Source organism: Indicator indicator, unplaced genomic scaffold (genome assembly GCF_027791375.1).
Source record: "Indicator indicator isolate 239-I01 unplaced genomic scaffold, UM_Iind_1.1 iindUn_scaffold_86, whole genome shotgun sequence".
Classification (NCBI taxonomy): Eukaryota; Metazoa; Chordata; class Aves; order Piciformes; family Indicatoridae; genus Indicator; species Indicator indicator.
Window position 1 is genome coordinate 7,313 of NW_026539207.1, and position 20,718 is coordinate 28,030.

Here is a 20,718-nt window from a genome sequence, read left to right on the forward strand (position 1 = left end):
GTCTCTTGGGGGTCCCTTGGTGTCCCCATGGCTGAGGTGATAGAGTGGGGGTCTCCTGGGGTCCCCGTGGACATCGAGTCCCCATAGGGGTAGAGGCAAGGGGGTCCCTTGGGGTGCCCATGGGTGGGGGTGTGAGTAAGTGGGGGGTTGCCTTGGGGGTCTCTTGGGGGGGGAGGGGGTCCCTTTTGATCCCCACGGGTGGGGGGGTTCTAAAAGGGGGTCCCCGGGGGTCCCCACTGGTGGCAGAGGGGTCCCCATGGGTGCAGTCTCTTGGGGTCCCCATGGGTGGGAGGGTTCTCTGGGAGGGGTCCCTGGGGGTGCCCATGGGTGGGATGGAGAGGGAGGCAGGACGAGAGTATCTAAGGGGGGGGGGTCTCCTTTGGTCCCCACCAGTGGGGGGGGTTCTATAAGGGGGTCCCCGTGGGTGCCCATGGGTGGGTTTCGGGGGGGTGGGCGAGAGTCTCTAAGAGGGGGAGGGGGTGGTCTCCTTTGGTCCCCGCGGGTAGGGGGAGAGAGTCGCTAAGTCGGGGGGGGGGGGAGTGGTCTCCTTTGCTCCCCACGGGTGGGAGGGTTCTCTGAGGGGGGTCCTGAAGGTGCCCATGGGTGGGTTTGGGAGGGGGGAAGCGAGAGTCTTTAACGGGGGGGGTGGTCTCCTTCGTTCCCCACGGGGGGAGCTCTCTGAGGGGGGGGGAGGGTCCCCGTGGGTGCCCAGGGGTGGGTTTGGAGGGGGTGGGCGAGAGTCTCTAAGGGGGGGGGGGGGGGGGAGCTCTCCTTCGTTCCCCACGGGGGGAGCTGTCTGAGCGGGGGTCCCTGGCGGGGGGCGGTGCTGCCGCCGCAGGTCGCTGGATCTGACGGGGCCGCTGCTGCTGGGGGGGGTCCCGACCCTGCCCGAGAGCTTCCCGATCCGCAGCCGCAGCTTCGTGGGCTGCATGCGGCACCGGCATCACTGCGTACCAGCGCCCCGGTCGTCTTGGCAGCCGTCATCGCCATCTACACGGCTCGTGACCGGTGTATTCTATCTCGTTTGTCCCTCCTCACTCAGTTGGGGTTGGTTGTGAGCTCGATGCACCGCGCGAACGCGTGCCGTTGTGGCGACAGGAACCCCCCGGCCCCCCCCCCCCCCCCTCCCCCCCGGCGATGAAGGCTGCCATGTCGACCGGGCGCTGGTCGATGTGCAGGTGCCGCATGCAGCCCACGAAGCTGCGGCTGCGGATCGGGAAGCTCTCGGGCAGGGTCGGGACCCCCCCCAGCAGCAGCGGCCCCGTCAGATCCAGCGACCTGCGGCGGCAGCACCGCCCCCCGCCAGGGACCCCCGCTCAGACAGCTCCCCCGTGGGGAACGAAGGAGAGCTCCCCCCCCCCCCCCCCCTTAGAGACTCTCGCCCACCCCCTCCAAACCCACCCCTGGGCACCCACGGGGACCCTCCCCCCCCCTCAGAGAGCTCCCCCCGTGGGGAACGAAGGAGACCACCCCCCCGTTAAAGACTCTCGCTTCCCCCCTCCCAAACCCACCCATGGGCACCTTCAGGACCCCCCTCAGAGAACCCTCCCACCCGTGGGGAGCAAAGGAGACCACTCCCCCCCCCCCCGACTTAGCGACTCTCTCCCCCTACCCGCGGGGACCAAAGGAGACCACCCCCTCCCCCTCTTAGAGACTCTCGCCCACCCCCCCGAAACCCACCCATGGGCACCCACGGGGACCCCCTTATAGAACCCCCCCCACTGGTGGGGACCAAAGGAGACCCCCCCCCCTTAGATACTCTCGTCCTGCCTCCCTCTCCATCCCACCCATGGGCACCCCCAGGGACCCCTCCCAGAGAACCCTCCCACCCATGGGGACCCCAAGAGACTGCACCCATGGGGACCCCTCTGCCACCAGTGGGGACCCCGGGGACCCCCTTTTAGAACCCCCCCACCCGTGGGGATCAAAAGGGACCCCCTCCCCCCCCAAGAGACCCCCAAGGCAACCCCCCACTTACTCACACCCCCACCCATGGGCACCCCAAGGGACCCCCTTGCCTCTACCCCTATGGGGACTCGATGTCCACGGGGACCCCAGGAGACCCCCACTCTATCACCTCAGCCATGGGGACACCAAGGGACCCCCAAGAGACCCCTAAGGGAAACCCCACTCACCCCCACTCCCACCTGTGGGGACCCCAAGGGACCCCCACCCAAGAGATCACCAAGGGACCCCCTGCCTCCACCCCTAAGGGGACTCCAAGGGACCCTCAATGTCCACGGGGACCCCAGAAGACCCCACTCTATCACCTCAGCCATGGGGACACCAAGGGACCCCCACTCTACCACCTTGCCCATGGGACCCCCAAGAGACCCCTAAGGGAACCCCCATTCACCCCCACTCCCACCCGTGAGGACCCCAAGGGACCCCCACCCAGAAGACCACCAAGGGACCCCCTGCCTCCACCCCTAAGGGGACTCCAAGGGACCCCCCAGTGCCACCCCCACCCATGGGAACCCCCAAGAGACCTCCCTCATCCGTGGGGACCTCCCCCTCGCCATCCAATCTCCTTACCCGTGGGGACTCCACGGGACCCCAACAGACCCTCAACCCCCCCCCCCCCAGCCCTGGGGACCCCCGGGGACCCCCAGGGACCCCCTCCCCAGCGCTCCCAGTTACTTCTTGCTGCCGGACTGGGTGCCCTGGGCGGCGCAGGAGTAGTTGCCCAGGTGGGCACCGAAGCGCAGGGCCATGGCCGTGTCGCAGTCGTCCACTGCCACCACGGCCACCTTCTGCTCCGAGGGGCCCTGGGGCAGCCCCGACCGCCCCAGCACCGGCTGGGGACCCTCCTCAGCCTCGGCGCGGCAGCCTTCAGCCCGCTCCTCATCCTCCTGCTGCCCCCCCCCCCCCAGCCCCCTCCCCATCCAACCCAGCTCCATCCACCCCCAAGATCCTCCCCCCGGCCCTGCACCCATCCAGACCTCACCCAGCGCCCATCCGGACCTCACCCTGCACCCATCCAGACCTCACCCAGCGCCCATCCAGACCCCACCCTGCACCCATCCAGACCTCAGCCAGCACCCATCCAGACCTCACCCAGCGCCCATCCAGACCTCACCCTGCACCCATCCAGACCCCACCCAGCGCCCATCCAGACCTCACCCAGCGCCCATCCAGACCCCACCCTGCACCCATCCGGACCTCACCCTGCACCCATCCGGACCCCACCCTGCACCCATCCAGACCTCACCCAGCGCCCATCCAGACCTCACCCTGCACCCATCCAGACCTCACCCTGCACCCATCCGGACCCCACCCTGCACCCATCCAGACCTCACCCAGCGCCCATCCAGACCCCACCCTGCACCCATCCGGACCCCACCCTGCACCCATCCAGACCCCACCCTGCACCCATCCAGACCTCACCCAGCGCCCATCCGGACCCCACCCTGCACCCATCCAGACCTCACCCAGCACCCATCCAGACCTCACCCAGCGCCCATCCAGACCTCACCCTGCACCCATCCAGACCTCACCCAGCGCCCATCCAGACCTCACCCTGCACCCATCCAGACCCCACCCTGCACCCATCCAGACCTCTCCCAGCGCCCATCCAGACCTCACCCTGCACCCATCCAGACCCCACCCTGCACCCATCCGGACCCCACCCTGCACCCATCCAGACCCCACCCTGCACCCATCCAGACCTCAGCCAGCACCCATCCAGACCCCACCCTGCACCCATCCAGACCCCACCCTGCACCCATCCAGACCTCACCCTGCACCCATCCAGACCCCACCCTGCACCCATCCAGACCCCACCCTGCAGCCATCCAGACCTCACCCTGCACCCATCCAGACCCCACCCAGCACCCATCCAGACCTCACCCTGCACCCATCCAGACCTCACTCTGCACCCATCCAGACCTCACCCAGAGCCCATTCAGACCTCACCCAGCACCCATCCAGACCTCACCAGTACCCATCCAGACCTCACTCTGCACCCATCCAGACCTCACCCAGCACCCATCCAGACCTCACCAGCACCCATCCAGACCCCACCCTGCACCCATCCAGACCTCACTCTGCACCCATCCAGACCTCACCCAGCACCCATCCAGACCTCACCCTGCACCCATCCAGACCCCACCCTGCACCCATCCAGACCTCACCCTGCACCCATCCGGACCCCACCCTGCACCTATCCAGACCCCACCCTGCACCCATCCAGACCCCACCCAGCGCCCATCCAGACCCCACCCTGCACCCATCCAGACCCACCCTGCACCCATCCAGACCTCACCCTGCAGCCATCCAGACCTCACCCAGCACCCATCCAGACCTCACCCTGCACCCATCCAGACCCCACCCTGCACCCATCCAGACCCCACCCAGCACCCATCCAGACCTCACTCTGCACCCATCCAGACCTCACCCAGAGCCCATTCAGACCTCACCCAGCACCCATCCAGACCTCACCCTGCACCCATCCAGACCCCACCCTGCACCCATCCAGACCTCCCCCTGCACCCATCCAGACCTCACCCAGTGCCCATCCAGACCTCACCCTGCACCCATCCAGACCTCACCCTGCACCCATCCGGACGTCACCCTGCACCCATCCAGACCTCACCCTGCACCCATCCAGACCCCACCCTGCACCCATCCAGACCCCCCCCACTGCTCCATTCATCCCCCAGACCCTGCCTATCCCCATCCATCTCCAGACCCTCCCCAGCACTCCATCCCAGACCCCCCCCCCCCACTGCTCCATCCACCCCCAGACCCTCATCTGACCCCAGGCTCCCTGCCAGCTCCATCCCCAGTGCCCCCCAGCTCCATCCCCAGACACCCCCACACTGCTCCATCCATCTCTAGATCCCCCCAACTCCACCTCCAGACCCCCTAGCTCCATCCATCCCCAGCCCCCCCTTGCACCCATCCATCCCCAGCCCCCCCGACTCCATCCCCAGCCCCCCATTACCCCATCCCATCCATCCCAGACCCCCTCAACTCCATCCCAAATCCCCCAGCTCCATTCCCAGCCCCCCTACCCATCCATCCCAGCCCCCCTCAACTCCATCCCCAAATCCCCCCAGCTCCATCCCCAGCCCCCCCTTGCCCCCATCCATCCCCAGACCCCCCTTGCCCCATCCATCCCAGACCCCCCACTGACTCCATCCCCAGACCCCCCCGCAGTCCTCTTGTCCCCCCCAAGCCCCTCCCTGCCCCCTCCCCCTTTCCCCCCCTCCCCTTTTTTTTTGCTCCCCCCCTCCAGTGCCCCCCCTGGTGCCCCCCACCTTGTTGTAGTAGTGCAGCTGGACGCGGTGCCACTGCCCATCGCTGACCCCACCGGGCACAAAGGGGGACACGGTGGTGGTGGTCTCACCTGTGGGCATCAGCGGTGGGCAGTGGGCATGGCCCAGGCAGGGGGGACAGGGAGGGAGGGGGCTGAAGAGTGGGGGTGCCAGGGATGTGGTGCCAAGGGGGCTGAAGAGTGGGGGTGCCAGGGATGTGGTGCCAAAGGTGCAGGGCCAAGGGTGGGATGCCCAGGATCCAGTGCCAGGCAGTGCAAGGGCTGTAGGAGACGCTGCCAGGGATGTGACACGTGGGATGCAGTGCCAGGGATGTGATGCCCAGGATGTAGTGCCAGGGAATGCCCAGGAGATGCTATGCCAGGGATGCAATGCCAAGGACATGACAGATGGTACATAGTGCCAGGGGCGTGATACTCAGGATGTGTACCCAGGACACAGTGCCAGGGATGTAACATGTGGGATGCAGTGCCAGGCAGTGCCAGGGATGCAGTGCCAGGGATTATAACAAGTAGGATGCAGTGCCAGGGATGTGATGCCCAGGCTGCAGTGCCAGGCAGTGCCAGGGATGCAGTGCCAGAGACAGTAACAAATAAGGTGCAGTGCTAGGGATGTGATGCCCAGGCTGCAGTGCCAGGCAGTGCCAGGGATGCAGTGCCAGAGACAGTAAGAAATAAGGTGCAGTGCTAGGGATGTGATGCCCAGGCTGCAGTGCCAGGCAGTGCCAGGCATACAGTGCCAGAGACAGTAACAAATAAGGTGCAGTGCTAGGGATGTGATGCCCAGGCTGCAGTGCCAAGCAGTGCCATGGATGCAGTGCCAGGGATGGTAGCAAGTAGGATGCAGTGCCAGGGATGTGATGCCCAGGCTGCAGTACCAGGCAAGTGCCAGGGATGCAGTGCCAGGGATGGTTACAGGTAGGAGGCATTGCCAGGGATGCGATGCCCAGGCTGCAGTGCCCAGCTGTGTGGTGCTGCAGTGCCCAGTGCCCAGGGGTGGTGGTGGGCACGGTGCCCATACCTGCAGAGAAGGTGAGCTGGACCTGCTCGCCCACGATCTCCAGTGCCACGAAGTCGTGCCGCTCGTTGAAGCGCCCGTTGTAGAGCAGGAGCCCATCCCTCTCCTTGGTGGCAAACCTGGCACAGGGAAGAGTGCCAGGCCCTGCCCATCGCCCCCCTGCCCCTCCACCCCACAGCGCCCTGCTCTGCCTCGTGCCCCATCGCCTCATGCCACCCACAGGGCACCCATCACCCCACATCCCACCACTCCAGACGATGCCCAGGGAACAGCCACCACCCACACCCTATCTGATGCCCACGTGATGCCCACAGGGCACCCATCATCCCACACCCCATCTGATGCCCATGGATGCTGACCACCTGAGACCCCTGATGATGCCCATGGAGCAACCACCACCCACACCCTATCTGATGCCCATATGATGCCCACAGGGCACCCACCACCCCACATCCCTCCACCGATGCCCAGCAAACACTCATCCCCCACACCCCATCTGACGCCCATGGGATGCCCCCCACCTCCCAGCTCTCATGGCACCCCCGGGGTACCCACGGCCCGGGTGGGCACCCCCCATGCCCCCTGCCCGCCCCGGGGCTCACGTCAGGGCGAGGGTGAAGTGGAAGCGCTGGCGCAGGCCTCGGAAGGTGAGGAAGGAGCTCGGGGGGAAGCTCCTGGTGCTCATGGTGCAGAAGGGCTTCTCGTAGTGCCCGGGGGGGCACTGGCACCGGAACCCCCCCACCAGCAGGTTCAGGCAGGTGCCCCCATTGCGGCAGACCCCCGGGGCACAGCGGCCTCCCCGGGCACTCAGCTCGCAGCGGTCCCCTGTGCCAAGCCCAGATGCCACGCTCAGGGCACCCAGCATCAACTCCCCCCATCCTCCCCTGGCACCCCCAGAAGTGGGGGGTGGGGGCACTGGGGAGCCCCTCTCACCCCCACCCCCCAGCTCCAGAGCCTTCATCCCCAGCTCCATCACCCTGGCAACCGCCTCCTGTCACCATGGCAACACCCAGCATCCCCTCCCCCACCCAGCTGGCACCCCCCGACCTGGGTGTCCCCTGGTGGGGGCTGGCAGTGCCAAGGGGACCCCAGGGCTGGGGGGAAGTTGTCCCCAGTGCCCCGGTGGCTGTGGGGTGTTCCCCCCCCAATCCCAGGCCAGTTGTTGGGGGGGGGGGGGGGACTGTGGGGGCCACTATGGTGAGGCCAGGGTGGCCCCAGGGGGTCCCCAGGGTGTCCCCAAGGCTCTGGCCCTCAGCAGGGTCCCTGTGCCCTCCCCCTCCCCACCTCCTGCAGGGAGGGACCTGGGAGAGGGGGGAAGGTGAAGATGGGAGAGAGGAGGAAGATAAAGGTGATGGAGACAAAGGGGAGGAGATGGAGAGAGGGGGATGGAGGAGGGGTGGAGGAAGGATGGAGGGATGGAGGGAGGACAGAAGGATGGAAGAAGGAAAGAGGAAGGATGGAGGGATGGAAAAGGGGTGGAGGGATGAAGGACAGAAGAAGGATGGAAGAAGGAAAGAGGAGGGATGGAGGAAGGATGGAGGAGGGATGGAAGAGGGGTGGAGGGATGGGGGGAGGATAGAAGAAGGACTGAAGAAGGAAAGAGGAGGGAGGGAGGAAGGATGGAGGAGAGATGATTGACAGAGGATGGCTGATGGAGGGAGAGCTGAGGGGGGAGGACAGAGGGCTGAGGGGAAGCAGGATGAAGGGATGACCAAAATGGATGGGAAAGGGCCAGGAGAAGAAGGGACAGAAGGGAAGGCTGCTGAGGAGTGGGATGAAGGCTGCTGAGGAATGGGATGAAGGCTGCTGAGGAGTGGGATGAAGGCTGCTGGGGATGGATGATGGAGGACTGGAGAGGAGCAAAGGGGTAGTGGGGATGGGTGAGGAAAGGTCACTGGAACACATGGATGATGGAGGGCTGAAGGACAGCAGGGTGGAGGGAGGTTGGGGACAGGTGATGGATGAGCTGAGGAAGGGGTGGGTGGTAGAGGGAGGTGAAGGGCTGGTGGGGGAGGGCTGGAGGGAAGGAGGAAGAAGGGATGGTGGGGGAGGGATAATGGAGAGACAGCTGAGGAAGGAGTAGAGCTGAGGAAGGGAAGCTTGCTGAAGGGATGGTGGGGATGTGGGAGTGGTGAAGGTATGGATGATGGAGAGCTGAAGAGGAGCTGGATGAAGGAGAGATAGAGATGGACAGCAAGAGGAAGGGTGATGGAGAGATGATAGGAGGGCTGAAGAGCAGCTGGATGAAGGGATGATAGAGTTGGGAAGATGACAGAGGGCTGAAGAGGATGATGGTGATGGATACCAAAAGGATGTGATGATCAGATGGATGGATGGAAGGAGGGAGGGATGGAGAGATGAAGGGAAGGAGGGATGGAGGCAGGGGTGGATGGATGGAGGGAGGGATGGAGGGGTGGGTGGATGGATGGATGGGTGAAGATGGATGGATAGATGGATGGATGGGTGGATGGATGAGGAGGAATGGATGGATGGAGGGAGGGAGGGAGGGATGGATGGATGGATGGAGGGATGGATGGATGGAGGGATGGATGGATGAGGATGGAGAGATGAAGGGAAGGAGGGATGGAGACAGGGTTGGATGGATGGAGGGAGGGATGGAGGGATGGGTGGATGGATGAGGATGGATGGATGAAGATGGATGGATGGAGGGATGGATGAGGATGGATGGATGGGTGGATGAAGAAGACAGATGGATAGATGAGGGGCTGGCTGGCTGGGTGGAGGTAGATGGACAGATGGAAATAGATGGATGGACAGATGGACGCCAAAGCTGTCTGAGGGCACACCAAGCCTGAACACCCAGAGGCTGCCATCACAGCAGGAGGCCTGATGGGCACAAGGTGCCCTCCTCCTCCTCGTCCTCCTCCTCTCACCGGTGAAGTCCTCGTGGCACTCGCAGGTGTAGCCTCCCTCTCGGCTGCGGCAGTGCCCGTGGCTGCCGCAGGGGCTGGAGTAGCAGAGGTCGATCTCGGTCTCGCAGTAGTCGCCGGTGAAGCCAGGGGGGCAGCGGCAGCGCAGGCCGGTGACAGGGTGGATGGGCCGGAAGAGGATGGTGTCGGAGGCCAGGAAGGGAGCGGAGCTGTCGAACTGCAGCACCGAGACGCAGCGCAGGTAGTTCTCGCAGGGCTCCCGCAGGCAGATGTTGTCGTCGAAGGGCAGCACTCGCTGGGCAGAGATGGAGGCCAGCAGGGAGCGGTTCAGGTAGAGCCTCTCCTGCAGCTCCTCCGAGGAGAAGAAGCGGGAGGAGCCCTGCCCCGAGGGGGGCAGCAGCACCGAGAGGCTGACGTTGAGGATCCGGGCGGCCGTCCCCACGTCGGTGTCGGTCTGGATGTTGAAGAGGACCACGCGGTGGCGAGGGGTGGCCAGGACGGTGGCCACCCCCTCCAGGAAGCGGCTGAGGAGCGGCGAGAGGAAGCGCTCCTGGGACATGTCGGCCAGGCGCAGGGTGATGCTGTTGCTCAGCATCTCGTCCGTGATCACCGTCACCCGCAGCGTGCACTGCGCCGTGGCGCTGTGAACCCCGTCTGTGGGGGAGGGGGACACAGGACGGGGGGTCAGGGACAGCGTCGGCCACCACGGGGTGGGGATGGTGAGGGGGAATCCATGCTGGTGGGCACCATGGCACGGGGATGGTGGTGGTGATGGGGAACTAATCCTGATGGGCACCATGGCATGGGAATGGTGGTGGTGATGTGGAACTCATCCTGATGGGCACCATGGCATGGGAATGGTGGTGGTGATGGGGAACCCATCCTGGTGGGCACCATGGCACGGGGATGGTGGTGGTGATGGGGAATCCATACTGATGGGCACCATGGCACGGGGATGGTGGTGGTGATGTGGAACTCATCCTGATGGGCACCATGGCACGGGGATGGTGGTGGTGATGTGGAACTAATCCTGATGGGCACCATGGCATGGGAATGGTGGTGGTGATGGGGAATCCATACTGATGGGCACCATGGCATGGGGATGGTGGTGGTGATGGGGAACTCATCCTGATGGGCACCATGGCATGGGGATGGTGGTGGTGATGTGGAACTCATCCTGATGGGCACCATGGCATGGGAATGGTGGTGGTGATGGGGAACACATCCTGGTGGGCACCATGGCATGGGGATGGTGGTGGTGATGTGGAACTCATCCTGATGGGCACCATGGCATGGGAATGGTGGTGGTGATGGCGAATCCATACTGATGGGCACCATGGCATGGGGATGGTGGTGGTGATGGGGAATCCATACTGATGGGCACCATGGCATGGGGATGGTGGTGGTGATGGGGAACCCATCCTGGTGGGCACCATGGGATGGGGCTGGTGGTGGTGATGGGGAATGCATGCAGGTGGTCACCACAGGATGAGGGTGGTGGTGGTGATGGGGCACCTATCCTGGTGGGCACCACAGGATGGGACCAGTGGTGGCTATGAGGTGCCCATCCCGCTCAGCTACAGTGGGATGGGGACAGCATCTGCTCAGGGACACCCATCCTGATGGCCACCATGGGATGGGAATGGTGGGACAGGGCTAGCACTGGCTGTGGGGTACCCACCCCACCTCACCAATGATGGGGCACCCACCCCACCTTGCTGGGTAAGGGGCACCCGCTCCACCTCACCAACTACAGGGCATCCACCCCCACCTCACAGGATAAGGGGCACCCACCCCACCTTGCTGGGTGGGGGGCACCCATCCCACCTCACTGGGTAGGGGGCACCCACCCCACCTTGCTGGGTGGGGGGCACTCACCCCACCTCATGAACTATGGGGCACCCACCCCACCTCACTGGTTAGGGGGCACCCATCCCACCTTGCTGGGTAGGGGGCACCAACCCACCCATCTCACCAACTATGGGGCACCCACCCCACCTCACCCAGCAGTGCCATGGGGCAAGGAGGGTGGTGGTGGCCAGCAAAGGCTGTGCCCAGCAGTGGGACGCCCACCTTCCTGCTCCCCCTCCTCCCATCCTCCTTCTCCTCCTCTTCCTCCTGGCCAGGACGAGGGGGCCGTGGGACAGATGGAGAGTGGGTGGTGGGCGGACAGATGGACGAGGCAGCGTGGGGTGGGGAGGGGGCTGGGGGGCAGGGGGTGACGTGGGGGCTGGTGGCAGGGGGCCGGGGGTTGCCCGGGGGCCGGCGGGGGGGTTGCCATGGCTGCGGCCGCGGGGGCCCAGCTATGGCCCAGACCTTTTGTTCCCCTTCCGGCTGCCCCCGCCCTGAGGGGGGGCATGGAGTGTGTGTGTGGGGGGGGTGTCCCTGCCCCCTCCCTTTGTGCTCTGGGCCCCCCCCCCCCCCTTTTCTTTGTGCAGCTGGAGCGAGGATCCCCAGCCCAGGGAGGGTCTTGAGGCAGGGAGGGGGGCGAGGGGGGGACATGTGGTTGGGGACAAGGGACGTCAGGACATGGCCTGTGACTCACTTTCACCCCCCCCAACCCGGGGTGACCCCCCCCAGCAGCCAAACCAGGCTGAGCATCACCAGCACAGCCCCTCCTTGTCCCATTCCCACCAGTGACCTCCACCAAACAGACACACTGGGTTTGGGGGGGAACCCCCACCCCCACCCCCCCAATAGAGAGACCATGGTGTTGGGCCCCCCCCCCATATTCACACACCAAGCCCTGTGGCTCCCCCTCTTCCCCCCTCCCCCCCCCTCCCCGCCCTCTTGGCAAATACAAGCATTGGGGCCTTCTGGAAACAGGTGTTGGGGTGCTAGGATCCCCCCTCCCCTCCCAGATGCTGCACTGGACCCTGAGCCCCCCTAAATTCTCCCATTTCCCTCCCGCCCCCCCCAGATATACACACAGGGGAATGGGATTCCCATGCACATAGCAGGCTCTGCCCCCCCCTCCAAAATGCATGTACAGGCCCTGTGCCCCCCCTAAATACATGGAATGGGTCCTGCCCCCCCCAAACAAATAGTGAGGGTCCCCCAAATACACACATAGTGTCTTGCTCCCCCCCCCCAAAAAAAAAAAAACTCCTCTATAGCTTCTGACCCCCTCCAAACATGCATTGGGGTATTGGATCCCCCCCCTGCCTCCCTCCCAGGCACCCCAGGGCTGGGACTGGGGGTGGGGAAGGAAAAGAGGATGTGGGGGACACCAATTGATGGGGTTGGGGTGACTGGGGGAGGGACAGCATCCCTATCACCCCCCCCACACACACCTCTCAGATCTAGAAGAGACAATCAAGGTTGAGTGGTGGGACCCCAAAACACCTCCAAAACCCATCTAGAGGGGCGTCAGGACCCACTTGAAAGGGGACAAAGCACCCACAAAGCTTTCCTCAGTCCCAAATCTTGGTCCTGTACCCCAAAACACCTCCAAAACCAAGCTGGAGGGGGCTCAGGACCCACCTCAAAGGGGACAGAGCACCCATGAAGCCCCAGATTTCAGTCCTGTAACCCCCTACCTCCAAAACCCAGCTGGAGGGGGGTCAGGACCCACTTGAAAGGGAACAGAGCACCCACAAAGGTTTCCTCAGCCCCAAATCTTGATCCTGTACCTCCTTACCTCCAAAACTCAGATGGAGGGGGGTCAGGACCCACCTGAAAGGGGACAGAGCACCCACAAAGCCCCAGATCTTAGTCCTGTTACCCCCTACCGCCAAAGCCCAGCTGGAGGGGGGTCAGGACCCACCTGAAAGGGGGCAGGGTACCCACAAAGCTCCAAATCTCAGTCCTGTACCCCCCCGCCCCCAGCTCAAACCAACCCCCCAAACGATTAGATGATCTTTCGAGGTCCCTTCCAGTTGGGTTGGGGGGGTGGAGGGGAGCGGGAGGCTCTTACCTGAGACAGAGACCCTCATGACGGCCTCCAGGGGGCGGTTGTTGTCCAGGGCGGGGCTGAGGCGCAGGTCGCCGCTGCGGGGGTCCAGCAGCACCAGGTTGAGTTCGTTGCCCTGCTCGAAGGCGTAGGTGAGGCTGTCGGAGACGTCGGGGTCGCGGGCGGGGACGCGGCCGATGACCCCCCCGGGGAAGCTCCCGGAGCGGTTGGTGATGTAGTTGTTGAAGAGGATCTCGAAGTTCTTCAGCTGGGGGCTGTTGTCGTTGGCGTCGCGGAGGCGGACGTGGACGGTGGCCCTGCTGACCAGGGGGGCCGAGGTGGCCTGGACCACCATGACGTACTCGGCTTTGGTCTCGTAGTCCAGGTCGGCCAAGGCGGTGAGCTCCCCGGAGAAGATGTCCAGCTGGAAGACCTCCGGGATGTTGCCCTCCACGATCTGGTACATGATCTGGGCGTTGGTGCCCTCGTCGGGGTCGGTGGCCGTGATCCTGGCCACCACCAGCCCGATGGGGCTGTTCTCCTCCACGAAGACGTCGAACTCGTCCCGCTCGAAGACCGGAGGGTTGTCGTTGACGTCCAGCACCGTCACCTGGATCTCCACCGGCGTCCTCTTGGCCGGCACCCCCTTGTCGACGGCGAAGGCGCGCAGGGTGTAGAGGGCTACGTTCTCCCGGTCCAGGCGGCGCAAGGTGCGGACGATGCCAGAGGTGGACTCGATGATGAAGTCGCCGTCACCGTCGTCGCCCCCTTGGAAGGTGTAGAAGACGCGGCCGTTGAGCCCGGAGTCGCGGTCGGTGGCAGAGACCTGCAGGACGCTGGTGAAGGCCGGCACGTCCTCGTAGACCGAGCCCTGGTAGGAGTGGCGGAGGAACTGGGGGGCGTTGTCGTTGACGTCGCTCACCAGGATCTCCAGGTAGGTGGTGTCAGACTTCTGGGGGATGCCGTTGTCGCGCGCCGTGACGGCCAAGGTGTAGGACACCTGCTCCTCGTAGTCCAGCTCCATCTGGGTGGTGACGGCCCCGCTCTGGGGGGCGATGCGGAACTGGGGGATGCTGTCCTCCATCAAGTAGGTGATGCGGGCGTTCTCCCCCGTGTCCTCGTCCGTGGCGCTGATCACCACCACCGTGGTGCCCACCGGCCGGTCCTCGTTGACGGTGACGGTGTAGTGGGAGCTCTGGAAGACCGGCCGGTGGGTGTTGGCGTCGGTGACGTTGACCACCACCTGGGCGGTGTCCTGCCGGGTGCCATCTGAGGCGGCGACGGTGAGGAGGTACTGCCGCTCCAGCTTGTAGTCCAGGGGGAGGGCCAGGGAGATGAGCCCCCCGCCGCTCTGGCTGGTGATGGCGAAGCGGTTGCGGGTGTTGCCGCTGGAGATCTGGTAGGTGATGACACTGTTGGCATCCCGGTCGAGGGCAGAGACGGTGAGGACGCTGCTGCCCACCGCCGCGTCCTCGTTCAGCCGGGCGCCGTACTCCCGCTGCGTGAACTCGGGGCTGTTGTCGTTGACGTCCAGCACGGTGACACTGACGCTGGCCGAGGAGGCCAGGGGAGGGTTCCCCTGGTCCTGTGCCTCCACCCCGAAGCTGTAGAAGTCCACCGCCTCCCGGTCCAGCTCGGAGGCCACCACGATCCAGCCGGTGCTGTTGTTGATGGTGAAGGGGAAGCCGGCGCCGGTGTCCAGCAGGGCGTAGGCCAAGCGGCCGTTGTCACCTGAATCGGCGTCGATGGCCTGAATGTGGATGACGGAGTAGCCCACGGGGACGTTCTCCAGCACGGTGGCCTGGAAGGGGGTGCTGACAAAGATGGGGGCGTTGTCATTGACATCCAGCACTTGGACGGTGACCAAGCCGCTGATGTTGGAGAGGGGAGGGCGGCCGCCGTCCTGCGCCCGGATCCGGAGGGTGAACTCCTTGGTGACTTCGTAGTCCAAGGGGCTGACCACGTCCAGGGCGCCGGTCTGGGCGTCGATGTAGAAGTGTCCGCGGGTGTTGCCGCTGACGATGCTGTAGTGCACCAGGGCGTTGCTGCCCTTGTCGCGGTCGGTGGCTGTCACCCGCAGCAGGGCCGAGTTGGGCGCCACGTCCTCGGGCACCTGCGCCACGTAGCGCCTCTCGCCGAACTGCGGCGCGTTGTCGTTGTCGTCCTCCACCACGATGCGGACGGTGGCCGTGGCGCTGCGGGGTCCCGGCTCCTGCCCTTGGTCCGTGGCCTCCACCAGCAGCTCGAAGGCCTCCACTGCCTCACGGTCCACGGGGCCGCGGGTGCGGATGACCCCCGAGCGGGGGTCGATCTCGAAGACCTCGTTGGCGCCGCCGCCGTTGAGGAGCCGGTAGAGGAGGTTGGCGTTGGGCCCGGCGTCCCCGTCGGTGGCCCGCACCGTCAGCACCTCGTAGCCCACCTCCAGGTTCTCCCGCACGCTCTCCCTGTACTCGGCCTGCTCGAAGGCCGGGTCGTGGTCGTTGGCGTCCGTCACCGTCACCGTCAAGGTGGCCATGGCGCTGCGCCGGGGCGTGCCGCCGTCGGTGGCGGTCACCCGGAAGACGTGGCTGCTCTTGCTCTCCCGGTCCAGGGGGGCGGCGGTGGCGACGGCGCCGCTCAGGGGGTCCATGGAGAAGAGGGCGTCGGAGCGGCTGTCGAAGAGGGCGGCCATGGCGTACCGCAGCTGCCCGGCCTCCCCCTCGTCCGGGTCCACTGCCGTCACCTGCGTCACTGCCGTCCCCGCCGGCCGGTTCTCCGCCACCGAGGCCTGGTAGCTGGAGGGCTGGAACTGGGGCGCCGTGTTGGGGCTGCGGCGGGAGCGGTGCCAGCTCGCCAGGCTCCCGGTGACCCCTGCGGTTGGGGGGTGCCCAATGTCTGTCATCTTCTCAGTGCTCCTGGTGTCCATGGGGACTTTCCTGGTGTCCCTGGGGATATTCTCAATCTCCCCAGAATCTCCAGTATCCCTGTTGCTCTTGGAGTCTCCAGGGCCCTTCCCAGTGTCCTCAGCAAATCCAGTATCCCTGGCATTCCTGGTGTCCCTGGGGACATGCTGAGTCTCCCCAGTAGCTCCACTATCCCTGGTGTTCCTGGGGACTTTTCCAGTCTCCCCAGTTCGTCCGGTCTCCCTGATGATCCTAGTGTCCCTAGGGACTTCCCTGCTGCTGTTCATGTCCCTGGGGACATTCCCAGTCTCCTCACTGTCCCTGGTACTCCTGGTGTCCCTGCAGATATTCCCAGTGTCCCCAGTGTCTCCACTATCCCTCTTGCTCTTGGGGTCTCCAGGGACCTTCCCAGTGTCCTCAGCCAGTTCAGTATCCCTGGTGTTCCTGGCATCCCTGGGGACTTTCCTGGTGCTCCTGGGAACTTTTCCAGTTTCCCCAGTCTGTCTAGTATCCCTGGCGTCCCTGGGGACTTTCCTGGCGTTCCTAGTGTCCCTAGGGAATTTTCCAGTCTCTCCAGTTTGTCCAGTGTTCCTGGGCACTTGGCTGTCCCCAGCATCCCTGCTGCTCCTGGTGTCCCTGGGGATGTTTGTGTTCCCAGTGTCCCCAGTATGCCCAGTATCCCTGGTGCTCCTGCTCTGGCCAGGGACTTGGGTGCCCCCAGTACCCCCAGTGCTCCCAGTTTCTCCAGTGCTTTCAATGCCTCCAGTGCCCCCAGCGTTCCCAGTGCCCCCAGCGTTCCCAGTGCCTCCAGTGCTTTCCGTGCCTCCAGCGCTCCCGGTGCCTCCAGTGTTCCCGGTGCTCCAGGTGCCTCCATGGCCTTGAGCATCCCCAGTGCCCGCGGGGCTCCCGGTGCCGCCAGTGCTTTGGGGCCTGCCGGTGCCTCGGGGCCCGCCGCCGCGGCCGCCCCCGCTGGAAGCGCCGATGCTCGGTGCGGTTCGAACGCCGCCGCCGTTCCCATCCGCGCCGGTGCTCGATGCGGTCCCAACGCCGCCGCCGTTCCCACCCCCGCCGGTGTCCGAGAAGGGTCGGTCGCCGCCGCTGTCCCCGGTGCCGCTGGAAGCGTCGGTGCTCGGAAACGGCCTGGTTCCGCCGCTGTCCCCGGTGCCTCCGGAGCCGCCGCTGTCCCCGGTGCCGCGGCGGGGCTGGAGCAGCGGCAGGAGCGCGCCGGACGGGCAGGTGGCGGTGCTGGTGGCGGTGCCGGTGGCGGATCCCAGTGCGTGCAGCAGCAGCAGCAGCAGCAGAAGCAGCAGCACCGGGAGCGCGGCCCCGCGGGCGGGCGGAGCGCCCATGGCCGGTGCGGCCGGTGCCGCCGGTGCCCGCTCAGCCCCCGCCGGTGCCGCCGCCTGCGCGCTCCCGCCGCGCGCGCGCTCCCGCCGGGGCGGGGCCGGGAGCTGCACCCATCGGCGCCGCGCTTAAAGGGACCGCGCCGCGCTCACACAGCGCCCCCTAAAAACCACCTCCATACACCCCCCCGAATCCCGGGGCTGCACCGGGGGGCACCGGAGGCAGCGAGGGGGAAGGGGCACATGGAGTGCACGCAGAGAACAGGCGTGAGTGGGGCACGGAACATACATGTGCAGGGCATGGCACGGAACATACATGTGCTGAGCGTGGTATGGAACATACATGTGCAGAGCATGGCACGGAACACACATGTGCAGAGCATGGCACGGAACACATGTGCAGAGCATGGCATGGAACATACATGTGCAGGACATGACACAGGACATACATGTGCAGAGCATGATGGACAGAGCACATATACAAGCACAGGCCATAGGCACAGAGAACATACAGAACACATATGTACATGGCATGCCACAGAGAACATACATGTAAATGGCATGCACACGGCACACACGTGTACAGGACATGGCACAGAACATGCATGTGCAGGGCATGACGGACAGAGCACATATGGAACATACAAGCAGAGGCCATAGGCACAGGGAATGTATGGAACACATATATCATGGCATGACACAGAGAACATACATGTAGAGGGCATGCACATGGGACACACCTGTGCAGGGCATGGCACAGAGAGCATAGGAAACATGCATGTAGAAGGCATGACATGGAACATGCAGGTACAGGGCATATGCACAGAGCACACAGAACATACATGCAGAGGGCATGGCACACAGAGCATATAAAGAACATACATGTGCAAAGCACGACACGGAACACACGTATAGAAGGTGTGTGCACAGAGCACATATAGGGCATATAAGTGCAGGGTGTGGACACCGGACATACATGTACAAGGCATGACCCAGAAACCATGTATGGACAGAGCATGTGTGTGGAGAATGCACAGAACATACATGTACAGGGTGTGTGCATAGAGAACATATAGAACATACATGTACAGGGTGTGTGCATAGAGAACACATAGAACATGCATGTAGAAGGCAGGTGCAGAGAGCACGCAGAACATACATGTGCAGGGCACAGCACACAGAGCACATACAGAGCAAATATGTACAGGGCATGTCATGTGTGTGTGCTCTGTGCATGCCTTGTGCACCTGTGTCCTGTATGTGCCCTCCACATGCGTGTGCTGTGTGGTCACGTCCACGTGTGCCCTGTCCATGTGTGTGCTGTGTGTCTCATGCCCTGCACATGTATGTTCTATACGTTCTGTGTTCACATGCCTTGTCCTGCACAGGGCACAGGACATGCAGAGCACACACAGAGCACACACATGGACAGGGCACACACAGCACAAGGCATGCAGAGAGCACACATGTAGGGGACATGCACACACATGACACAGGCATCACGTCACACACGTGTCACACACATGACACAAATGTCACACGACACATCACACGTGTCTCACACGTGACACACACAGATGACACACAAGTGTCATGCCTGTCACACCCCAGCACACGATGGGGCCCCACACCCCAGCCCAGTCCCAGCTGCCCCTCGCTGTACTGCCACTCTGAGGAGCATGGGGAGGTGGGCAGGGGGCACTGCAGGGCTGGGGGGCACTGGGAGCCCTCTAGAGTGTCACTGGGAAGGACTGGGGGCACCGGAGGCCACTGGGAGGCTGGGGGGAGTGCAGCATATCCCCAGTGGGGCCAAGCAGGGTTCAGAGAGTCGTGGGTGGAGCCCCCCCACGGTGTGCCTGGCACCCATCCCAGCACCTATCCTGGCACCCCAGCACCCATCGTAGTAGCTTCTGGCACCCACCCCAGTGCCCATCCCACCCCCTCCAGCTCTTATCCAGCACCCATCCTGGCACCCCTCTACCAGCACCCATTCCAGCACCCATCCTGCCCCCTCAGTACTCATCCTGGCACCCCCTTCCAGCACCCATCCTATCCCCCCCAGCGCAGGGTGCGGGTGGCGGGTGCCGGGCAGGCCAGTGCAGGGCCCAGCCTGGGGCAGCAGAACGAGTTGGATAGGTGGGGGTGGGATGGGTAGGGGTTGGATGGGTGAGGGTTGGATGGATCAGGGTTGGACGGGTGGGGGCTGGACGGGTGAGGGTTGGATGGGTAGGGGTTGGATGGGTAGGGGTTGGATGGGTAGGGGTTGGATGGGAAGGGGTTGGATGGGAAGGGGTTGGATGGGTAGGGGTTGGATGGGAAGGGGTTGGATGGATCAGGGTTGGATGAGTAGGGGTTGGATGGGTAGGGGTTGGATGGGTAGGGGTTGGATGGATCAGGGTTGGGTGGGTAGGGGTTGGATGGGAAGGGGTTGGATGGGTAGGGGTGGATGGATCAGGGTTGGATGGGTAGGGGTTGGATGGGAAGGGGTTGGATGGGTAGGGGGTGGATGGATCAGGGTTGGATGGGTAGGGGGTGGTGGGTGAGCGTTGGATGGGTGAGGGTTGGACGGGTGAGGGTTGGACGGGTGGGGGCTAGACGGGTGAGGGTTGGATGGGAAGGGGTTGGATGGGAAGGGGTTGGATAGATCGGGGTTGGATGGATGCAGGGCGGGGAAGGGGCACCCACAGGCAGGGTGGATGCAGCTGGGGAACAGCCCGGGCCCCGCACCCACCCCGAGGGCTGTGCTGACTCACAGGGCCCCTCCCCGGCTCCATCAAAGGGCTGCAGGCCCGGCCCGGCCGCTGCGGGGTGGGGCAGCCGGCAGGGCTCCCTCCCCAGCACCCATGGGCGCAGCCATGGCGCCTTCCCACGGCAACATGGGCGGGGGGCAGGGTGCCAGCTGCGCCCCCCTCCCCCTCCCGAGGGAAACTGAGGCAGGCACCCCCTCCCACCTTGTATCCACCTCCTGCTGGAGGGTGAGATGCCAGGATGGGAGTTAGAGGGTCCCAGAGTGTTGGGAGACCTCAGGGTGTGGGGAGGGGTCCCATGGCATGGGGTGGCCTTGGTACATAGAGAGGGCAGGGGTGTCCCAGGCTGTGTGGGTCCCCAGAATGGTGGTGGGAGGGGGGTGGTCATGAGGCTTGCAGAGAGTAACAGGATGTGGGGGTTGGGGGGGGGAGTCCCAGGAAGGACCCCAATCATAGGGGGTGCAGGGGGGGTCCAAGGGTGTGGGTGACCCCAGAATGTGGAGGGGGTCCCAGAGTGTGGAGGGGGCTATGGGACTTAGGGGTGTTCAAGCCTGTGGGGCCCCACAGCGTGGGGGACACCAGGGTGTTGGGGAGTTCCCAGAGCATGAGGGAGGACCTCAAGGTGGTGGAGGGGCCTCAAAACGTGGTGAGGGGTCCTCAGGTTTAGGGG

General features: G+C 64.5%; 1 protein-coding gene across 1 annotated transcript; it reads right to left on the bottom strand.

Moving 5' to 3' along the window:
• Nucleotides 1-633: 633 nt before the first annotated feature.
• LOC128980247 (cadherin EGF LAG seven-pass G-type receptor 2-like) lies at nucleotides 634-17,307 on the bottom strand. Its single transcript, XM_054398709.1, has 10 exons — nucleotides 16,258-17,307; nucleotides 13,101-15,957; nucleotides 9,188-9,838; nucleotides 6,896-7,118; nucleotides 6,297-6,412; nucleotides 5,262-5,350; nucleotides 2,641-2,798; nucleotides 1,137-1,278; nucleotides 785-925; nucleotides 634-678 (listed from the first exon to the last, which is right to left on the bottom strand). Exons 1-10 carry the CDS (start codon nucleotides 17,305-17,307, stop codon nucleotides 634-636), a joined length of 5,472 nt encoding a protein of 1,823 aa, XP_054254684.1.
• Nucleotides 17,308-20,718: the final 3,411 nt, after the last annotated feature.